This window comes from Cynocephalus volans, chromosome 7 (genome assembly GCF_027409185.1).
Source record: "Cynocephalus volans isolate mCynVol1 chromosome 7, mCynVol1.pri, whole genome shotgun sequence".
Classification (NCBI taxonomy): domain Eukaryota; kingdom Metazoa; phylum Chordata; class Mammalia; order Dermoptera; family Cynocephalidae; genus Cynocephalus; species Cynocephalus volans.
Genome location: NC_084466.1, coordinates 15,977,267 through 15,995,463, shown reverse-complemented (window position 1 = coordinate 15,995,463; position 18,197 = coordinate 15,977,267). Strand labels below are relative to the sequence as shown.

Genomic DNA, 18,197 nt, shown 5'->3' with positions numbered 1-18,197 from the left:
TAATAACCTTTCCTCAAGTGTAAATTTGTTATGCAGTTTTGTGGATGTGCAGAGCTTGGAAAAATTGTTTCTATGGCTTCTCCAAAACTGTCAATATCTGAGGACCCTCTGGACCCTTGTGGTCCTGCGATGAGACACAACAGAAGCCCTCTGTCCCTCCTGCTTCCTGTCCACTGCTGGCCCTGCCAAGTGCTGCTTCTCTTTCATCTCCTGCCACCTATCCACAGGTAAACACAAATCCCCCACCCCAAGATGTTCGTTTTGCCTCTAGAGCTTTGAGTTCAACAAAGCCTGGGCCGCTGCATCATTAAGTCACAAAGTAAGTCTCCAAGAAAGCATGACTTTTACAAGATGATAAAAGAGACTGTCAAAACTGCCCTCACTTTTTGAAATCACAGACATCATCTAAAAGCCTATGTAACTCAAAGGGTTGTTTTGATGACAATTGGTTAATGCGAGTACAACACTTAGAACTGTTAGCATGCACTCAATGAAGTTAGCCATTATTATTATTGTTATTAATATCAATTTTCACTTCCCTTGGAACTTTCCATATTTTAAGTTAGCTTTCTCCTTAGGAGATGACCTCCAAGGCACTCTTTCTTTGAGATCTGGCAAGAAGTGGAATCAGGGTGAGATTCTCGGGTATTTTGTTTTACATGCTAAGATGATTGCTCCGTTCTGATAGAAGGTGGGAAAATCCTAAAACAGAAAAATCCTTTATGTAAAAACATGGCAAAACCTACACAGAGAAGATTTTAAAAAAATCATGTGATGTTTTAGGAAAATCTGCATCAAAGCTGTCAAATATAGATCTAAATATTGGAACTCATGCCTAGCTCTTAAATGTCCTGATTTACTTCTCTCCGTCTCCAAATTGGCCAGCGCTGAACAATTGCAGTGGAGATGCGTCATCATCTCTACCCTTTGTAATTCTCACATTCCTAAAAGCAGCGCCGGAGAAATTAGCTAAGAGGAGAGCATGGCTGAACATTAAGGGCCTGATAACACAATCTGAGTGTACTATCTGTGTTCTGCTTTGCCCGGCTGGGATCAGAGCTGCGAGTGAGAGTGAATTGGGCCTTATCTCACTCCAGGGCGGCTCCAGGCTTCAGGTGGATACCCACATGCATAAACAAACCACAGCTTTGCCAAGCGCCTTGAGACGTCCTCGTGCCCAAATCCCAGTGATGCAGCACAAAGCAGGGCGCCTCTGAACCGAGTAATCACGGAAGTCCCTGAATAATGCATGAGAGCAGGACCCTCCCTGGCACATTTGAAACTGTTCTGGGAGGAACTGTACTCAGCAAGACAGAGAAAACAAGCCCCCGGAACATGCATTCCCTGAAATTTATTCTTGCAGTAGCCACTTGGGGGAAAGGGAAAGCAAATGTGACAACCACTCTAAAATCATGGCATTTTAGTGAGTCTGAGGCTCATAGGTTTCCTGTCAATATAAGGCAGCGATGTGACAAGGTTTAAAATTTTATCTTATTGATAAAGATTATCACTTCCTCTAGGGAAGTAGGGGTTGACTGATGATCATTGAGAAATGACCTATGTCATCCAACCGCCTCTTATTTCATGCTTTTGTTTGGTTGGTTTAGTGTCCTATGTGACTTCCCGTAATCAAAGTTAGCTAACACCTAGACGTCACAGTAAAACTACATCTCGAGAGGCTGTGTCTTTGCAGACTGGCACGGAATTTGATCGGGTGAGGGACTACCGTCTTTCTGATCCAGATGTCGGCTTTAATATAGCTGCAGTGCTGATGAGTGGGATTTGATTCCACAAATGTTTAGTCTCTAATTGGATATTCCAGCTGCTCATTAAGTGAAAAATAAACAAATCTTTTTGGAAAAATGTTTCCCCTCCAACATGTCACAAACCTCAACCTGGCTGTCCTGGCATGTCCTTCATTGGCTCAAGTTCCATGCAGGGCACCTTCCTGGTCCAGCCACGAGGAAGCAGAGCCTGTCTCACAGCTCTCCCTTGGCTTCCAGGTGGCCGTGTCAGCTGCACCCAAGGATGTCAGGACTCATGGAATGGCCCCATCCTCTCCTACTCTGACTGTGGTAGGATTCATTGGCAGAAACTATGTATATGCATTTTGACAATAAAATAGAAGCAATGCTGTTTACAATAGCCAAATTATGGAACTAACCTAAATGTCCAACAATCGATGATTGCATAAGGAAACTGTGGTATATATACACTATGGAATACTATTCTGCCATAAAAAAGAATGAAATACTCCCATTTGCAACAACATGGATGAACCCCACAGAGGGATAAATACCACATGTACTCACTCATATGTGGGAGCTAAGAGAGAAAGGAAGGAAGGAAAGAAAGACCACAGCAGTGTGATGGTCTTACAGAGGGAGAGAACATTCCTAGGGCTACAAAGGGTGTGGGGGAAGAGGGATGGGGGAGGGAGGGAGGGGATAATTGGGGGGGACACAGGGTACAAATGTAATTTCAAAAAATTAAATAAATAAAAGATCTTCTAAAAAAATAGGAGCAATGCTCTTGACTTAAGAATGCTACTCCTAGGGTTTATTCTCTGCACAAATATTTATGGCTTAGGATGCTCACCAGATTTTTATTTGTGGTAACCCCCCCCAACACACACACACAGAATGTGGCTAATTGTCCAAAACCGGGAGATCAGTCACATAAATTATGATACATCTATAGTTGGAATATTAGGCTGTTATGAAAGAACATTGTACTCTTATGAAAGAATATTAAATAAAATAGGAAAAAATATTCACCCTGTATTTTTAATTGAAAAACACAGGGTAAAAATTTAATGTACATTATGATCACAAATCTGTATAGAAAAGAAATATATATATGAGTATATATACATATTCAACTGTGGTTATCTTAGTAAGGTGATTATAGTTAATTTTTATTTTCTTCTTTTTTACTGTCCCGCATGTCCCACATTTTCCATCATAACAATATATTGCTTTTCTAACTTAGGGGAAAAACAATTGAGACCAGCTAAAATCAAACTCTCCTTCCCTTTAAAGTTATCAGGTGCACAGGTGGGAGCTGCAGAGCTTCCCCCTCTCCTGAGAGAAGCCTCTCACCCTAAACTACTGGTTATAAGAGTCAAGATTTGTGGGTAGTAAATAAAATTAAAACGCCTTCTCCAAAAGGCTCCAGCTGCTTTGGAAGTCGCGGTGAGGTGCAGGGCTCTGTGCGAGGTAAGATAACACTGCGTGCGTGTCTCCATTCTCTCCCCACAATAGTGGACATCCCTGGAACCAGCTGCTGTGACACACACAGCCTCCTAAAGTTCTTTATAATAACACTTAACAATCATGGTTTCCAATTTCTCATTTGCTTAGAACATCATTCTTAAATTCCTTAATTTGTTTTCAAGGCTTGAATAAAAGGCCTTTTCATCACTGTGTCAAAGGGCAGTCTGATTGCTAAGCTCTAACTGCCTCAATTCCCCTATCAGATACAGTACAGTGCAGATAATGCTCTATTGAAATAATGAAGAATGGGCAGCCCATGATGAGAGCCAAGAAATTAATTCTATCCGAGCATTTGGAAAATAACTCCAGCACACAGTACAGCAGGGCAGAGGAAGCTAAGTTTCACTTTTTAAAGATGCACATATCAGCTGTGCTTAAGATGATCCAGTTGCCTGTGCCTATGTCATGGTGAGGACCGACAGTCTCCTTCAGATGCCCCCCACGTCCACCCTTACAATGACTCACAGTGTTCATCGTGAGACACTGAGCTTTGGCAAAACTTGCATACACAGGGAAAACTTGTTTCACAGTCTGTAAGGCAAGAGGCATTTGGAGAAATTTGCCATTTCCCATACATTTCACTAGATCTAGGAATCCTTGAAACAGTGTCAGATGAATGTTGCATATTTATTCTCTCCACAAATATTGAACAACTGAACATCCATGATATTTAAGGTCGCATATTGTTTGCCCTGGGGCATCAGAGGTGAGTAAGGGAAGGTTTCCTCTCTCAGGTTGTGTAAAGCCTGTTCCAGTGATAAGGCATTCACTGTTGGCTAGAATAAAGAAGCATGACTGGGGCTCAGGTTTCAGTGGAGGTGGGTTCCCTCGACTGAGGACATCAGAGAAGGCTGCATAGAAGAGTTCCTTCTTTATCTGGTTTTTATGAATGCAAAAAACTGGTGTGTGGAACTATTAATTTAGTTGCCTGATTTTATGAAGGTTAAGCTGGTAGTGGAAGGAATATGTTTATTAAGCTTTGCCTGTGAACCTAGCATTTTGTAATTTCTTTCAGATGTGTTCTCATTGGACAGGCAAGTCATAGCCTCATAAAAGTGAATTTTTTAAAATCACCATAGGTAAAGTGATGCCAGTGACTTATATTCTTTATTACACAATTCTGGTGAGGATACTAGTCCTTCCTCTTTATTGCAGCATTGCAAGGGAAGGATTACACAGAAGGAAAGAAGGAAATAGAGAGGTGGAAAAAGTAGTATAGAGAAGGCTGACAGTAGGAAGGGCGAGGAATCAGTGACAGGTGGGTGTGTGATATCTCTTGAATCTGTCCCTGATTCTTTCTCATCAACACCCACAGTTCTGGGCTTTTCTCTGCTGGTCTTTGACCATGGCTGCTGAATGTCTCTCTTGGTCTCTACCCACTTTAGTCCATCTTTAATACTATTGGTAAATGAATTTCCTGGATCAACATGTTTCCTATTTCAGTAATTCACTACTTGTATTCAGAACTTAAATGTACCAAGAGCTCTCTTTGTCCACTTTTCTATCTCTGTAACTCACTAATTAATAACTTTTTCTACTTTATCACACCTGTGCTGACAATACTTGAGGGCATTTTATTCTTTTCTTATGTTCACCATATTTCCTAGAACAGTTCCCTACACACAGCAAACCTTCAATAAGCATGTTTTAATTAAATAACTTGCTAATTAAAGAAGGGAACAACTTATACAATAAACTGCTTAATGAAACATAGGTTCTTGAAGCAGCAGGGAAGAAAACCAGTTAAGTTTAATATCAAAAAATAAATAAATAAACCTCATGGCAAATAAACCTCAAACTAATCACCTGTTGTGGGACATTGCATTCTACTTTTTCGCCTGTGTTAACTGTCTCTCTCTACATCTCGTTGACCATCACAATCAAATGACAGATGCATTAGAATATCATGTGTCTTTTTACTCTTTGCACACATTTTAGACCTTAAAAAATAATATCAGGTTAGTTTTTAGGAGAGAGAAGAAAAGCATATTTGTCAAAGGCAATATTAATCTTAATTATTGAAATACACTTATTTGAGGTAATGATTATTTGCTTTTATGTAGCAATCATTTTTTGAACATCTGCTGTCAGCAGGACTGTGGTAGGTACTGTGGCACACAAGGCCTAAGGTATGGTTATCAAAAAGGAACTTAAAGGGTGGATGTGACTAAGACTTTCCAAGCAAGTTGAAAGTGCAGTAGGTGATGTAGTAAACCCTATAGGTTGGAAAGTCAAGAAAGATGAATATGGGCCTGGAGCTGGGCCAGAAAAGATAAGCAGAATGACAATGAGCAAAAGAAATGGCAAAGACTTTCAAATGAGAGAAGGTGCTAATGCCTTTGTGTTGTGTTTAGAACATTTTAATATGACCACCTTATGACAGAGCATGATACTAAAAGTGGTTCTAAACCAGCCACGGAAAAGGGTGTGTTCTGTTTCTTGGAACTTCAGTAAGCTCTGATGGCCCATATGATAACTACCAGTTAAAATGATTATTAAACTAACCAAGGCGCTCCGTTCCCGAATCTTTCTGAGTACACAAGCATCTGCCATCATTACCCTGTGGCCACAAGAATGACAGTCCTAAAGAGCTCCAATTGCTTTACAGACATTCTTAAATGAATTCATCCAAGCTCTCGGTGAAGTAGGTGGCAAATGGAAGACTTGCTGACAGGATGCTGTCACCAAGACAAACAAAGTGATCTGTCTTAGGGATTGTTCTGGTCCAGGGGGATTGGCAGAACATTCCCTTAACTTGATGGTTAGCATTTCTTTTACTTGACCAAAATCACTGGATGCCCAAGATCTCCTTGAGACAATGCCTTATTAATTTCTGAGTCCCCAGGTGCCTAGTCCCAGTGCTTGGCTCAGTTAGACTGTGGAGAATTAATAAATGAATGAATTGATAGATGTAGGGTGGAAATAATAGCTTACTTATTTATTTTTTGAATATCCTGGAAGAGTTTAGGTTAACTGTAAGGATAAATACAAGCAGACTTCAAAAATTTAACGGAGAGATTTGTATTTTCTTTTAATTCTATTTTTCCAAGAACTTTTTGAAGTACCCTCGTATATGAACAAGTGATAATCCTGTCTAGGCTTAGGAGATTGAGTTAAAAGAAACAGAAGGCGTCAGTAAAGGTCCTCTGTATTGTGGCCACAGCAGTCCTTGGATGCTGCCTGTCCTTCCTCCCTAGTCTTTGTTTTACCCTTTTAAAAATGATTTTCCCCCTCCATTGTGCTGTTGAAAAGTTAGGCCTAAAAAATAAGGTTGCAGACTTCAGCAGTACTGAATCCTTTACGTACTTTTATTAGAAACTGATTTGGGAGTTACGGGAGCAGAAGAAAATGAGTTTCCACAGTTTTGGAGAAGGCAGGAGATTCATGGAACTGGAGAGAAGCTGTCGACAGTGAAGGCTGGGTGTGGGCCCGGGGACAGCCAGCATTTCGTGAATGGCTTTTGTAGTTTTCTGTCTGGAAGTAGAGAAGCCAAAGGAAATGGAGAAAAAAAAAAAAAAAGATGAGAAAAAAATGGTTTAATTAACCAAATTTTCAGTTGTTTTTTTTTCTTTCAACAGTTGGGTGTTCTTCAACTCTGTTGGTTTATTTGTATTATTTTTCTAACTTTCTATTTTGACTGATTTGTAGGATTGAAAACAGCAAAACATACACGAAATATGTCTGATTAAAGCAGTTTTCAGATGGTGTTACACACTCGGATCCAGAGCCGCAAGATGGGACAGCTTTGTACCTCATCAGTGTGAATGTTCCGATGGTATATTTCTATGGCTTGATGTCAGATTTGGTTTTAGTTACGAATTGACCCGTTTGGCTTACTAGCCAAAGTCGAAGACATGTGGGACTTATTTTACTCATGTAAACATCATCCTACAATTTAGCTAGTCACTGTTAAATGCAATGTTAAACTGAATAAAGCCAAATTTGAAACCGAGGCCATTTTAAGCCTAAACCAGCTTCAGTCAGCTTTAAGATTATGTAGATTTCCAATGTAATGAAGATACCAGAATCTTGACGGCCAGTTTTCCCAAGTGAGACAAAAGTCTCTCCTTCATATTCCAGGAGGCACAGTTAAATCTTTATGTGTCCAGTCTTTGTAATTCTTAGCCTCTAATGGCTACTTTTTTTGTTGTTGTTGTCTTTTTTCGTGACCAGTAAGGGGATCACAACCCTTGGCTTGGTGTCACCTGCACCGCACTCAGCCAGTCAGCACACTGCCCATCCCTATATAGGGTCCGAACCCGCGGCGGAGCGCTGCTGCACTCCTAAGGGCTGCACTCTCCCGAGTGCGCCACGGGGCTGGCCCTCCAATGGCTACTTTTAAAATCTGTATCATGTCAAATTTGAGACATATAAATGAGATTGAGACTTACCAATTGATTGTTATCAACATTTTTTGTTTAAATACTTCTCTGTGTTTTCTGTTTTGTCCAATTAACAGGGAAATTAGAAATTTTCTATTTGTGGTCTTATTAGACCCATCCTGATTTAAATCTTTTAAAGATTTTAAGATCTTTCTGATTTAAATCTTCTGTCCTGATACATTTGGCATCTGTAACACACTGAGTTATATTATTATTGTCATTATTGTATTTATATATTTTTATATTGTATTATTTATATATTTATATATAAATGTATACTTACATATATTATACTATTGTTTTGTGAAATAAAAATCAGTGTCTGCTCATAGAATTGCAATGTGAACAAGTCCCAACCTAGGACTAAAGCAGGATTAATAATGACATGTCATATAGTATTCAACAACAGTACTATCCACTCTGAGCAAAACTTTACCATCAGCATTTCCTTGTGAAGCCCAAAATCTGTGTCAGTCATTTTCTACTTTCCTTACTGACCTTTTGGGAAATTTTCTCCCACTGATGGGATTGTCATTCCATCACAGTGAAAAACAACAGAGTAAAGTAAAATGGTGATTGGCCAGAGCAAGGGCTCAGGCTGGCCTGCCCTTCAAGTTTCAATAAATTCCTTTCCTGATTTAAAGGGAAGTGAATGTTACTTAAGATTTTGAAGTTTCTTTAACACATTTCAAAACTGTCTGGCTTACCTAGTGGCAAGGCTAGAGATTCAAACAGAATATAGAAAATGTATAGTTTTAAATACTACAGTTCATCAATTCCTTTTAAAAAGAGAAATTAAAAACATTGCATCCTTAAATTCCTTTTTTAAAAAAATTTTTATTGCTTTTACTAGGTATGCATTTTTCTATCCGGTTTAGCCTGGCCAAGTGGAACAAGTATTAGGTTGAGTTCTTCCTATGAAACAAGATGTTTCTGTCTTTACAACATGATGACTATTTGTTTTTTTTTTTCTAAATAAGCCAGTCCAAGTAAACCTAAGTCTATAACTTACTACCAGTGTGACCTTGGGCAGCTTATTTTATCTCCCCAAATATTTAGTTTATTCAACACTAAGTGAAAAAAAAGTAAATAATAATGTGCTCTCACCTCATAGGATTGTTTAAATGGGTTACACAGTTAGCACTATGTCTGGCATTTGGTAAGTTTACAAAATGGGTCTTGGGCACTAGTCTATAGGAAAAGCACCTGGCATTCAAGTGTTTTGGTGAATTTATCTAAAGAAAAATTTTATCATTGCAATTTAAAATAAATTTAGAAAACACTTGCTCCCAAATCTCGAAAAAAGTATTTTTCCTAAATAGTATAGGCAGTGATCAGTTACATTGGAAGGAATAAATTATCTCCATTAAGTAGACTTCAACAATTTATTCTTTCCTCATATATTTACTGAGTTTTTTGTGTGGATTTAAGATAGTCTTTGATTTAAATATAGCCATACACACTGCTATTTATCTTTAAGTGCAAATATATGCCTGAATCATATAGGAATGCTTAGGTGGGTAATATCTGCAATCGCTGCCTTTGCTAACCCAGATCTTTGACAAAATATGACATGATGCAGCGATAACCAAAAGTCACTCCTTAATAGATCTCTATTTATCTATCTATTGATATACTTATCTGTGTGTATGTATTTATTTTGGCATCAACTTTCTTTGAAGAGCAAACACCAAGATGAATCAAACAGAAATGAGTAGGTTTTGTCTCAGCCCTTTGTATGCCAGTTGAGGGCAGGCATGCTGTACATTAGAACTTTCCACTCAGTACATGGTAGGTCATGTTGAGACCTACTTGGCAGCACTCAGAGCCTTGGTTCCAGGGCTCTCTGCAGCATTAAGTCACCTGCACAGGTGTCAGTAAGGCCTGGTGTCCTTTTCGGAACATTTCAAGACCACTTTTGTCTCCCCAGGAGAACTCTGAGTTAATATGGATGACCCTATACTTCTGGAGTGGGCTCCCCTCAATGAGCCAAGGATGAACTGGGATTGAACTGAGATCAAACTGGCTTCTGTGGAAGGGCAAATGGCCAACATGGGATCTTAGAATCGTGAGACAGCCTGGAGTCCAGCCTGCTCCTCAGTGGGGTCCTTTCTCTGGCTTCAGTGACAAAGGGACCCCCAGACTCTGCTTGACTATGCCTGGTGGCAGGGTTGGGGTTGGCAGCCATTCCATTGGTAGGCTGCTCAAATTGTGAGAAGGATTTTCCTTATTTTGAACCAGTATTTACTTTCCTGTAATGCCTACTGTTAGGTCTTTTATCTCTCAACTTCTCCAACTCTCTTCCTGCTACTGTACATTTTTCTTATACTTTTAAACCAGAGGGATCCTGGGGTCTATGTGATCATTCTGAAGATGGCCGTTTAAAAATATATTTCTTCTCAATGTTCCATTAAATGTCATTAGATGAGATAAGATCTGTGATTATCATAACTGCAGCACCTAACAATTAATAAGCACTGAATAAATATAATTTTGTTTTTTAAGTACCAATATGGTACACAGGAAAGCTTTGAAATGAAATAGACCCAGATTAGATTGCAAGCCAAGCATTAATTTGCTCTAGGATCGTGGGCTGCATTTTTCACTTTTCTGAATCTCTGTGTCCTTGACATTTGTAAAAAAAAAAGTAATGATAAAACCTATTTTCCAAAGTTGTGTTGAGGATTACCCATGCTAGCAACCATGGAACACAAAGCACAGTTTCTAGCACTTGGTAGGTGCTCGGTAAACATTACTCTGCACACCCAACCCATCCTTCCCCAGCCCCACCTATGACATAATCCAAGATAGCAGTGTAAAGAAAAAAGATAAAGAAGAATTGTGTTTCAGCCTTGCCTTCTTATATTAGTCCATTTTGTGTTGCTACAACAGAATACCCCAAACTGGGTAACTTATAGATAAAAGATTTCTTTGGTTCACAATTCTGGGGCAGCTACATCTGGTGCACACCTGCGGTTTCTTCAACTCATGGCAGAAAGTGGAAGGGAACCCAGTGTGTGCAAGGAGATCACATGGCGAGCAAGGAAGCAGGAGAGAGAGAGAGAGGAGGTGCCAGGCTCTTTTTAACAACCAGCTCTTACAGGAACTAATAGAGCAAGAACTCACTCACCCCCTAGGGAGGGCAGTAATCTATTCACAAGGGATCTGCCCCCATGACCCAACACCTCCCAACACTGCCACACTGGGAATCAAATTTCAGTTTGAACTTTGGAGGGGACAAACATCCAAACTATAAGCACCCTTCTAGTCCCATGACCTGGATAAATCACTTCACCTTTTGGGGCGTTTCCCTATCAAGTAGTGCTCCATCTTTACACAGTACGTTTTACCTTTGCAAAACCTTTTACAAAGGTTTTTTGTAAAAATTAAATAAAATAGCACATGGTTAATAACTTTTTAAAATCATAGTGGTTTTTGTAAATGTGAGATGTTATTGCCAGCAGTAATTCATGAGTGAATAATTGCTGAATGAATGAATGACTATTCTTCCCACAGCCTCCACCCCCCACTCAGCAAGGAGGAAAAGCTCAACAGACTTAGTCCTGAAAATCTGTCCAAATGTCTTCATGGAAAGAGATGCACATACACCAGGCAAACAATCTTCCTTGAACAGTTGGCAGAAGAGCCCATTGACAATGCCAATATAAAATTGTAGAGGTTCAGAATCCCCGTGTTAGGGTTGTTGACTACTGACATTCTTCCTCTAATTTCTTCCAGGAATTTCTATTACATCACAATGTTGCGGGATCCAGTGTCACGTTACCTGAGCGAGTGGAAACACGTCCAGAGAGGGGCCACGTGGAAAACCTCTCTCCACATGTGTGATGGAAGAAGCCCCACCCCCGATGAGCTGCCTACCTGCTACCCTGGGGACGACTGGTCTGGGGTCAGCTTGCGGGAGTTTATGGACTGCAGCTACAACCTGGCTAACAACCGCCAGGTGCGCATGCTGGCTGACCTCAGCCTCGTGGGCTGCTACAACTTGACTTTCATGAACGAGAGTGAAAGAAACACCATCCTGTTGCAGAGTGCAAAGAACAACCTGAAGAACATGGCCTTCTTTGGGCTCACCGAATTCCAGAGGAAGACACAGTTTCTCTTCGAGAGGACATTCAACCTCAAGTTCATCTCCCCCTTCACGCAGTTCAACATCACACGGGCTTCCAATGTGGAGATCAATGAGGGTGCCCGCCAGCGCATTGAGGAGCTGAACTTCCTGGACATGCAGCTTTACGAGTATGCAAAAGATCTCTTCCAGCAGCGCTACCACCATACCAAGCAGCTGGAGCATCAGAGAGACAGGCAAAAGAGGCGGGAGGCGCGGAGGCTGCAGCGGGAGCACAGGGGCCACCAGTGGCCCAAGGAGGATGGGGCCACAGAGGGGACTGTCACTGAGGACTACAATAGCCAGGTGGTGAGATGGTGACCCCCTGCCCTCTCCTCTCTCTCAGGAGGGGGAGGATGAGCAGGGCATTGACCTTCTGTTGCATTACCTTGGATGATTTGGGACCATTGAGGACATCTGGGTGTATGCAGCTTGATTTGGACATCTGCTTCTTTTGTCTTCATTTTTACCCAGATGGAGATTATCCACTTTTTTTCTTGACATTTTTTCAATCAGTGGTATTAAGTAGGGTAGAAATGCATCAAATATAGACTACTTTAGAAGGTCAAGGAGAGAAGCACCCCAAAAGAAAGAGTCGCTGCACTCTCCTTGCAGTGGCAGAGGTTATAGTTCGGGTACTCACAGAGGCACATGTGAAAAGCCAAAGCAGGGCTTGGATGTTCTGCTGAAACTGGTCTATTTTCTACTGTCTCTGCCATGAGAATATTGGTCTGTCTAAAGAGAGAGGAAGAGAAGAAACTTCCAGGCCCTAGATGAGGTTTTATGCCAACCCTCACTTGGCTATCGGCCCTCATCTTTGAACTCTATTTGAATGTGATTTAAATCATAAGTAGAGTAAGGTGTTTTGTTGTTGCAGTTGTTTTTAAACAAAATGACCCTGCTCTTGATCATTAGATACCTAAATTCCGCAAACCCCCAGCACCATAGCCCTAAGCCATGTTACAGGGAGTGGATACAGGACAGGGATGGTGTGACCCCTGAGAAACGAACATCCTTAAGGGCACGTAGGAGAACTTGCCTGTTTACTAATGCCTAAAGCGATCACACTTCACTCATTTTTATTTCAATGTGAAGAATGAATGATAAATTAAGAGAAGAAAAACAGGAATATAACTGTATGTCTAACATTTCCAAACTGACTACAAAATGTCAGTTTTTAAAGGAATATTTCAGAGTTTAACCTTTTTGGAGCAGTCATCTTCTTTGATATGGTACTGCCAGCTTTGAAATTCTGCTATCACAAAGAAAAAGACCTTTAAGAAGACCTTGGTCTCAAGAATAGGAGCTTAGGTAGCATGTATATAAAATATATTCAGTATTACTAAATGAATAACTGATTTAGGCCTGCAGACCTGTAACACCATTAATGGGATGGTTATCCTAGGAGTTTAGATAGACTTAACCTCCCAACGTCTTGAATATCTTCAGCCTGATAAAGCTATTTTCTTCCCACATGATCTTTACCTGTTGTTAGACTGGGCAACAGCTGGCAAATCAGGCTTGAATGTATAAAACTGGACCCCAAAATATGTGCTGCCTTGCCAAGTGCTTCTTATTTTCACCTTCTCCCGATCACAACTACAATAACAAAAAGTTTCTTGAATAAAAAAGATAGAAGTATGGAAGAGGGAGTAGAAAGCCTTTGCCTAGCATTTAGGAGGAGGATTAGAGTGGGTAGAAAATCTCACAACAGATTGATCTGATCAATTCCTTCAAGGAGCTGAAGGCAAAATGAGTGAAACCTTAAATCAAATTGAAAAGCCTATTTCGTTGATTCCCAGCATGTCTGATGTTGAAGCCAGCTTTACGTAAGCCACTTCTCAGGCTCCAGAATACTCTCTCTGGACTTGAGAAGCAACCAACCCACAAGCATTCATGGTGTGTCCACCTGCATGAAGGGGAGCCCAGAGTCTCCATCAAGTAGAGGTCTGGAGAGGTGGTTCCGATACTCCTCTCACTGCCCTGGGCTCATCTGTGGTGCAAAGGAAGGCATTATTGGGTAGCTACCTTCGCGAGGTGGCCTGCAGCAAAGGGAGGCCCTTTCTGTACCTTAAATATATTCTAGACATTGTTAGTCCAAATTTCATAGATGAGAAATGTGAAGCCCACAGAGGCTGTGGCTTCCTCGCAGATTGTAAACTAGGTCTCGCCGACTGCAAAGTGCAAGGCCTTTTTGCCCCATTATGTTGCCCATATGGGACAAGGGCTCATGCTTATCACCAATCATGCAAGAAGCCAGCTGTTACTGCCCAGAAGTGTTTATCTCTAACTCATGTAGGTGGCACAACTGTAACAGTGCCAAGCTAGCAGTGACCCAGAGACATGCTGCCTTGGGTGAGTCCAGTCAAAGTTCATTTCCCATCAATGAGAGATTGATGACTTTTTAGACAGCTGTATATTTAGAGCCATTATACATGGGTGAGTTAAAAGGAACCAAGTAAATATTGCTTGTGAGTTGGAAGGATTAGGTTCACTAAATATTTGTCTCCCTTTCCAGTGATTTTTTCCTAAGATAGGGGAGGGAGGGGGAGTTGCAGCTGGGATTCATGAGCAGCTCTCTATCTTCAGATTTTGTTGTCAGGATCTAATGTTCTGTCTAGAATAGCAAGGCTGCAAAATTATCCTTCTGCCTGCCACTGTGACACACCCATACACACACATGCACACACAATAACAATTCAAATTCAGTGTTTTGTCATGTGGAAAATCAAAACAAGTTAGAAAGCATTCAGATTGTTTCCTTTAAACTCACTTTAAATCTTTGGCAGGGAATTCAGGCACAGCTGAAACTTGGAGGCAGCTCCTGCTAACTTCACACTGTTCCGTAGGCTCCTTGGGATTTATATCAAAAGGCTTTTGACCGCCTTGCTGCTGAAGGCTTGATGTAGGGGGCTCCACCTGAGACCAGGTATCAGGATGTTCAGAGGAGAAACCATCTCTTTGTGTTGGCCCGAGGCCAGTGCTGAGCAAATTAAAAAGCCCGACATGGGCTTCCTCCCTCATATCATTTCATCCTAAAGCAGCACTCTTGTCATCTCCCTGGTGTCCTATGTGGATAGAAATGCAGAGGTGACGACACAGTTTGTTCTCTGAAAATTGACTGCACACCTACATGGTGAGCGAAGCTCAGGGAAGAGACAGCAGCGGAAGGCATCTGGGCTTAAGATCGTGGGAAGTCAGTGGTCTTAAGATCCCAAACCAAATTAATTCCAGATACATTAGCATCAAAAGCCCAAAAAGAGGCAAAAAAAAAAAAAAAAGAAAAAGACAAAAGGAAAGAAAAAAGAAAAAATCCTCTATTGATGCCTACAATTCCCAGGGACAGATCCCCTCCCTTTTCTTGGCAATGGTGGCTCCAGTAACCACATTGGGATAGGCATTCTCATGTACATGTGCATGTATATATGTGTGTGTTTAACTTTTATTAAGGATCAAGATATATACTATCTATTTTTTTCTTTTTCTAGCTTTTTGGCAGCCTACTCTTGGTAACTGGATAAAACCGCCCTGAGAATTATTTGGATACTCTTACTAATAACCGACAATTTTAACAATCAGTGTTAGATGATCATTAAGAATACCATGAGTGTTATTAATAAAATATAAAGACATGTTTCTTCCTTTCTAAAGGAGGTAATTTTGTCATAAATAGTTTGATCAAAGGTGTGAAATATGAGGATCCGTTTGGTTACACCTTTAAATAAAGTTTTTCAAAAGTATGAGTACTAATATTGGGAAGGAAATCTACCAGATAAACCTAGCAAGGAGGTGAGAATAGATAATTTAAAAATAAATACAAGTATATTGAATAGGATTCCCATTTGGCTGTTTTAACAGAAAAACTCAAAATAATAGTAACTTCAATAAGATCGAAGCTGTTTCTCTCTCACTTAAAGATAAACTGGTTTGATAGCTCTGGTATGTAACATCACCAGAAATCCAGGCCCTCTCTTGCTTTAATGTGCAGCATGCAACTCATGGCTTAAGGTTGCTGCTGTAGCTCCTGCCATCTCATCTACATTTAAGACAGCAGAGAGTAAATGGAAGGGAAGTGCACATATTGATTCCAGTCACATCTCGTGGACTAGAACCTTGACATTAGCTATATCTAGCTGCAAAGAAGGATAGGAAATGTTTTTACTATTGGTCGCCATGCACCTTGTAAATGTGGGAGTTCTATTATTAAAGAAACAATGTAAAATCTATCAGTCTCTGACACAAAAGAGAAATGAAAAATATTTCAAGTGTTTTTCAATGTCATTTATTTCATCATATGTTTTGCAAAGGATAAGATTAAAATTCATAACTTTGTATAGCATTTAATGCTTTTCAAAACATTTTTACATTTAATATCTCATTTGATCTTTGTTACATTTTTGTGTGCTAATAGGACCTCTATTCATTATCTCATTTGATAGTTTGAAATGGAGATTCAGAGATGTTGAAAAATTTCCCAAAGATTCTAATTTATTAGCAAGAAAGTTGCTCAGAGACCTAGTCTTTTGACTTCATAGCTTTTCCTACTGCTTTATGCTGCTTAACATTGGCATTGGGATTGGGAATTGCAAGAGTATGAAATCTAAATCTTTATTGATTTATAACATCCCTTACCTTTTTATGGAAATGCAGTGGCTTAGAAAATGTTTCTCTCTCCAAGAAGACTGGTCAAGTTGACTCTCAACTCCCTGTCTCTTAGGAGTGAAAGGCCCACGCGATGGGCAATGTTACAGGAGGGACTGGGAAGCTCTCAAACTCAGGCGAGATATTCAGACAACCTGTAGTGGGGTGTTCACCCCATCTGACCCCAAAACTATTAAAGATGAAGGCTGTTGGAATGTGCTCATAACGGCTTAAGGAAGCTCAGCATTAGAAATATTCAGAATCCGTAGCTGTCTGATTAGTGAAGCTTAAGGAGTGATCAATAGAACCCCTTCTCAAAAACGATCCCCCATTCTCTACTTCTTCCCCAGGTCCCTGGTATTTTATCAGCAATGTATTGCTTTATTCCTTAAAGGTTTTATTTGGTGTTAAATGAGTCCCTTTGCACATTTACTGGAGAGAGGAAATGCTTCAGGCTGTCATAAGCTGGCATCTTCACTGAGAGGGCTTGTATGATTTCTTTCCAACCATGACCCCTAGCTGAGAAGAAGGTCCCATATAGTGGGATCATGCAGAGTTGGGGGGTTAGGGACAGTAGGGTAACTATAGAGGAAAGTGGCTCCTGAAAGGGAGGCAGATCTTTCACAGGTGGAAAGATGATGAATTAAATATGTGCCAGCCAATATTGGAAAACAGGAAAATGACTAAGATACAATTTCTCTCCTCAAGAACAGGGGCAGGCTGGAAACATGTGGACTGTAATTCTTTTAGCCATTTAGAAGAACAGAAAAGGAAATGAGGCTCTTGAGATGGAACCTGAGCTTTGGGATGGTTTTAGTGACTGAAGCCTGATTGATGAGTTGGCAGAGCTGGGTCAAAGAGAAAGCTGGGTTGGACTTGGGCAAGAACACCCTGATCTGATCACAGCTATGACTCAAAGGGTTTCCTTTCCCATTGTTATTTTTTTCTCAGTGCACCAGAACTCTAACTGAAAGTCCCCAGGCTGGGTTCAGGGCTGGCTGAGGCTAATATTTCTACCTGCTTTGTGTCATCTGGGGAACATGCAATGGTTTTTTCTCCAAGGCAATTTGGCTTTCCTTTTTATCCTCTTTCTCTGTCTCTACTGGATGTAAGCCAATGCCTGCTGTTCTGTCACCATATTCACCTAGACGCATCTGAACTAATTCCCTGAAACTTTGAATTAACCCTTCTGTGTAAGTGGGCAGGTCCTTTGCAGGCTAATGGATGAAATGCACACAGACCCATCTTCCCAGAATATTGACAGAAGCAACCTGCCTTGCAGAGATGCTGAGATTTCCAAAGGACTGGTCTGCCTATGAACACCAGCAACACTGGCAAGACAAAAGCCCCTGAACTTACAGGCAAGGATGAAGTAACCTAATGGAACTCCAGATCTGAGAATGCGCACACATAAATGTTTCTTGAGCCTATGTTCTAAATTGTCTATGGAAAAGATTGAGACTGTCATCCTTTGACACATTAAGTGGAACTTCTGTGAGTTACATGTTCTGCCTCACTGTAGAAAGGGCCAGATGTCAGTGCTGAAAAACCAGTTCTTGCCGGGGAAATCAGTGTTCTTAGGAGCAGAGTTTTGTCATTCATGATTTTGTCAATGTCACATTTGTCTTCCACTCCTTGTCATTTTGTTCTTAATGATGTGGTCATCTTTTCTTTTCTTTTCTCTCTCCCTATTTTTTTCCCCAGAAATACTTTCTGGGTTTTGCTTGCATTATTTTTCTTTTAACGTATCAATTCAGTGATGGAAAGAAAAAT

General features: G+C 40.5%; 1 protein-coding gene across 1 annotated transcript in view; it reads left to right on the top strand.

Moving 5' to 3' along the window:
- Positions 1 to 12,104, top strand: part of HS6ST3 (heparan sulfate 6-O-sulfotransferase 3) — a 736,354-nt gene extending 724,250 nt beyond the window's left edge. Inside the window, exon 2 of the mRNA XM_063103108.1 lies at positions 11,396 to 12,104. Within this exon, the coding sequence (XP_062959178.1) occupies positions 11,396 to 12,104 (709 nt within the window). The remainder of the gene's footprint in view (positions 1 to 11,395) is intronic.
- The last annotated feature ends 6,093 nt before the right edge of the window (positions 12,105 to 18,197 follow it).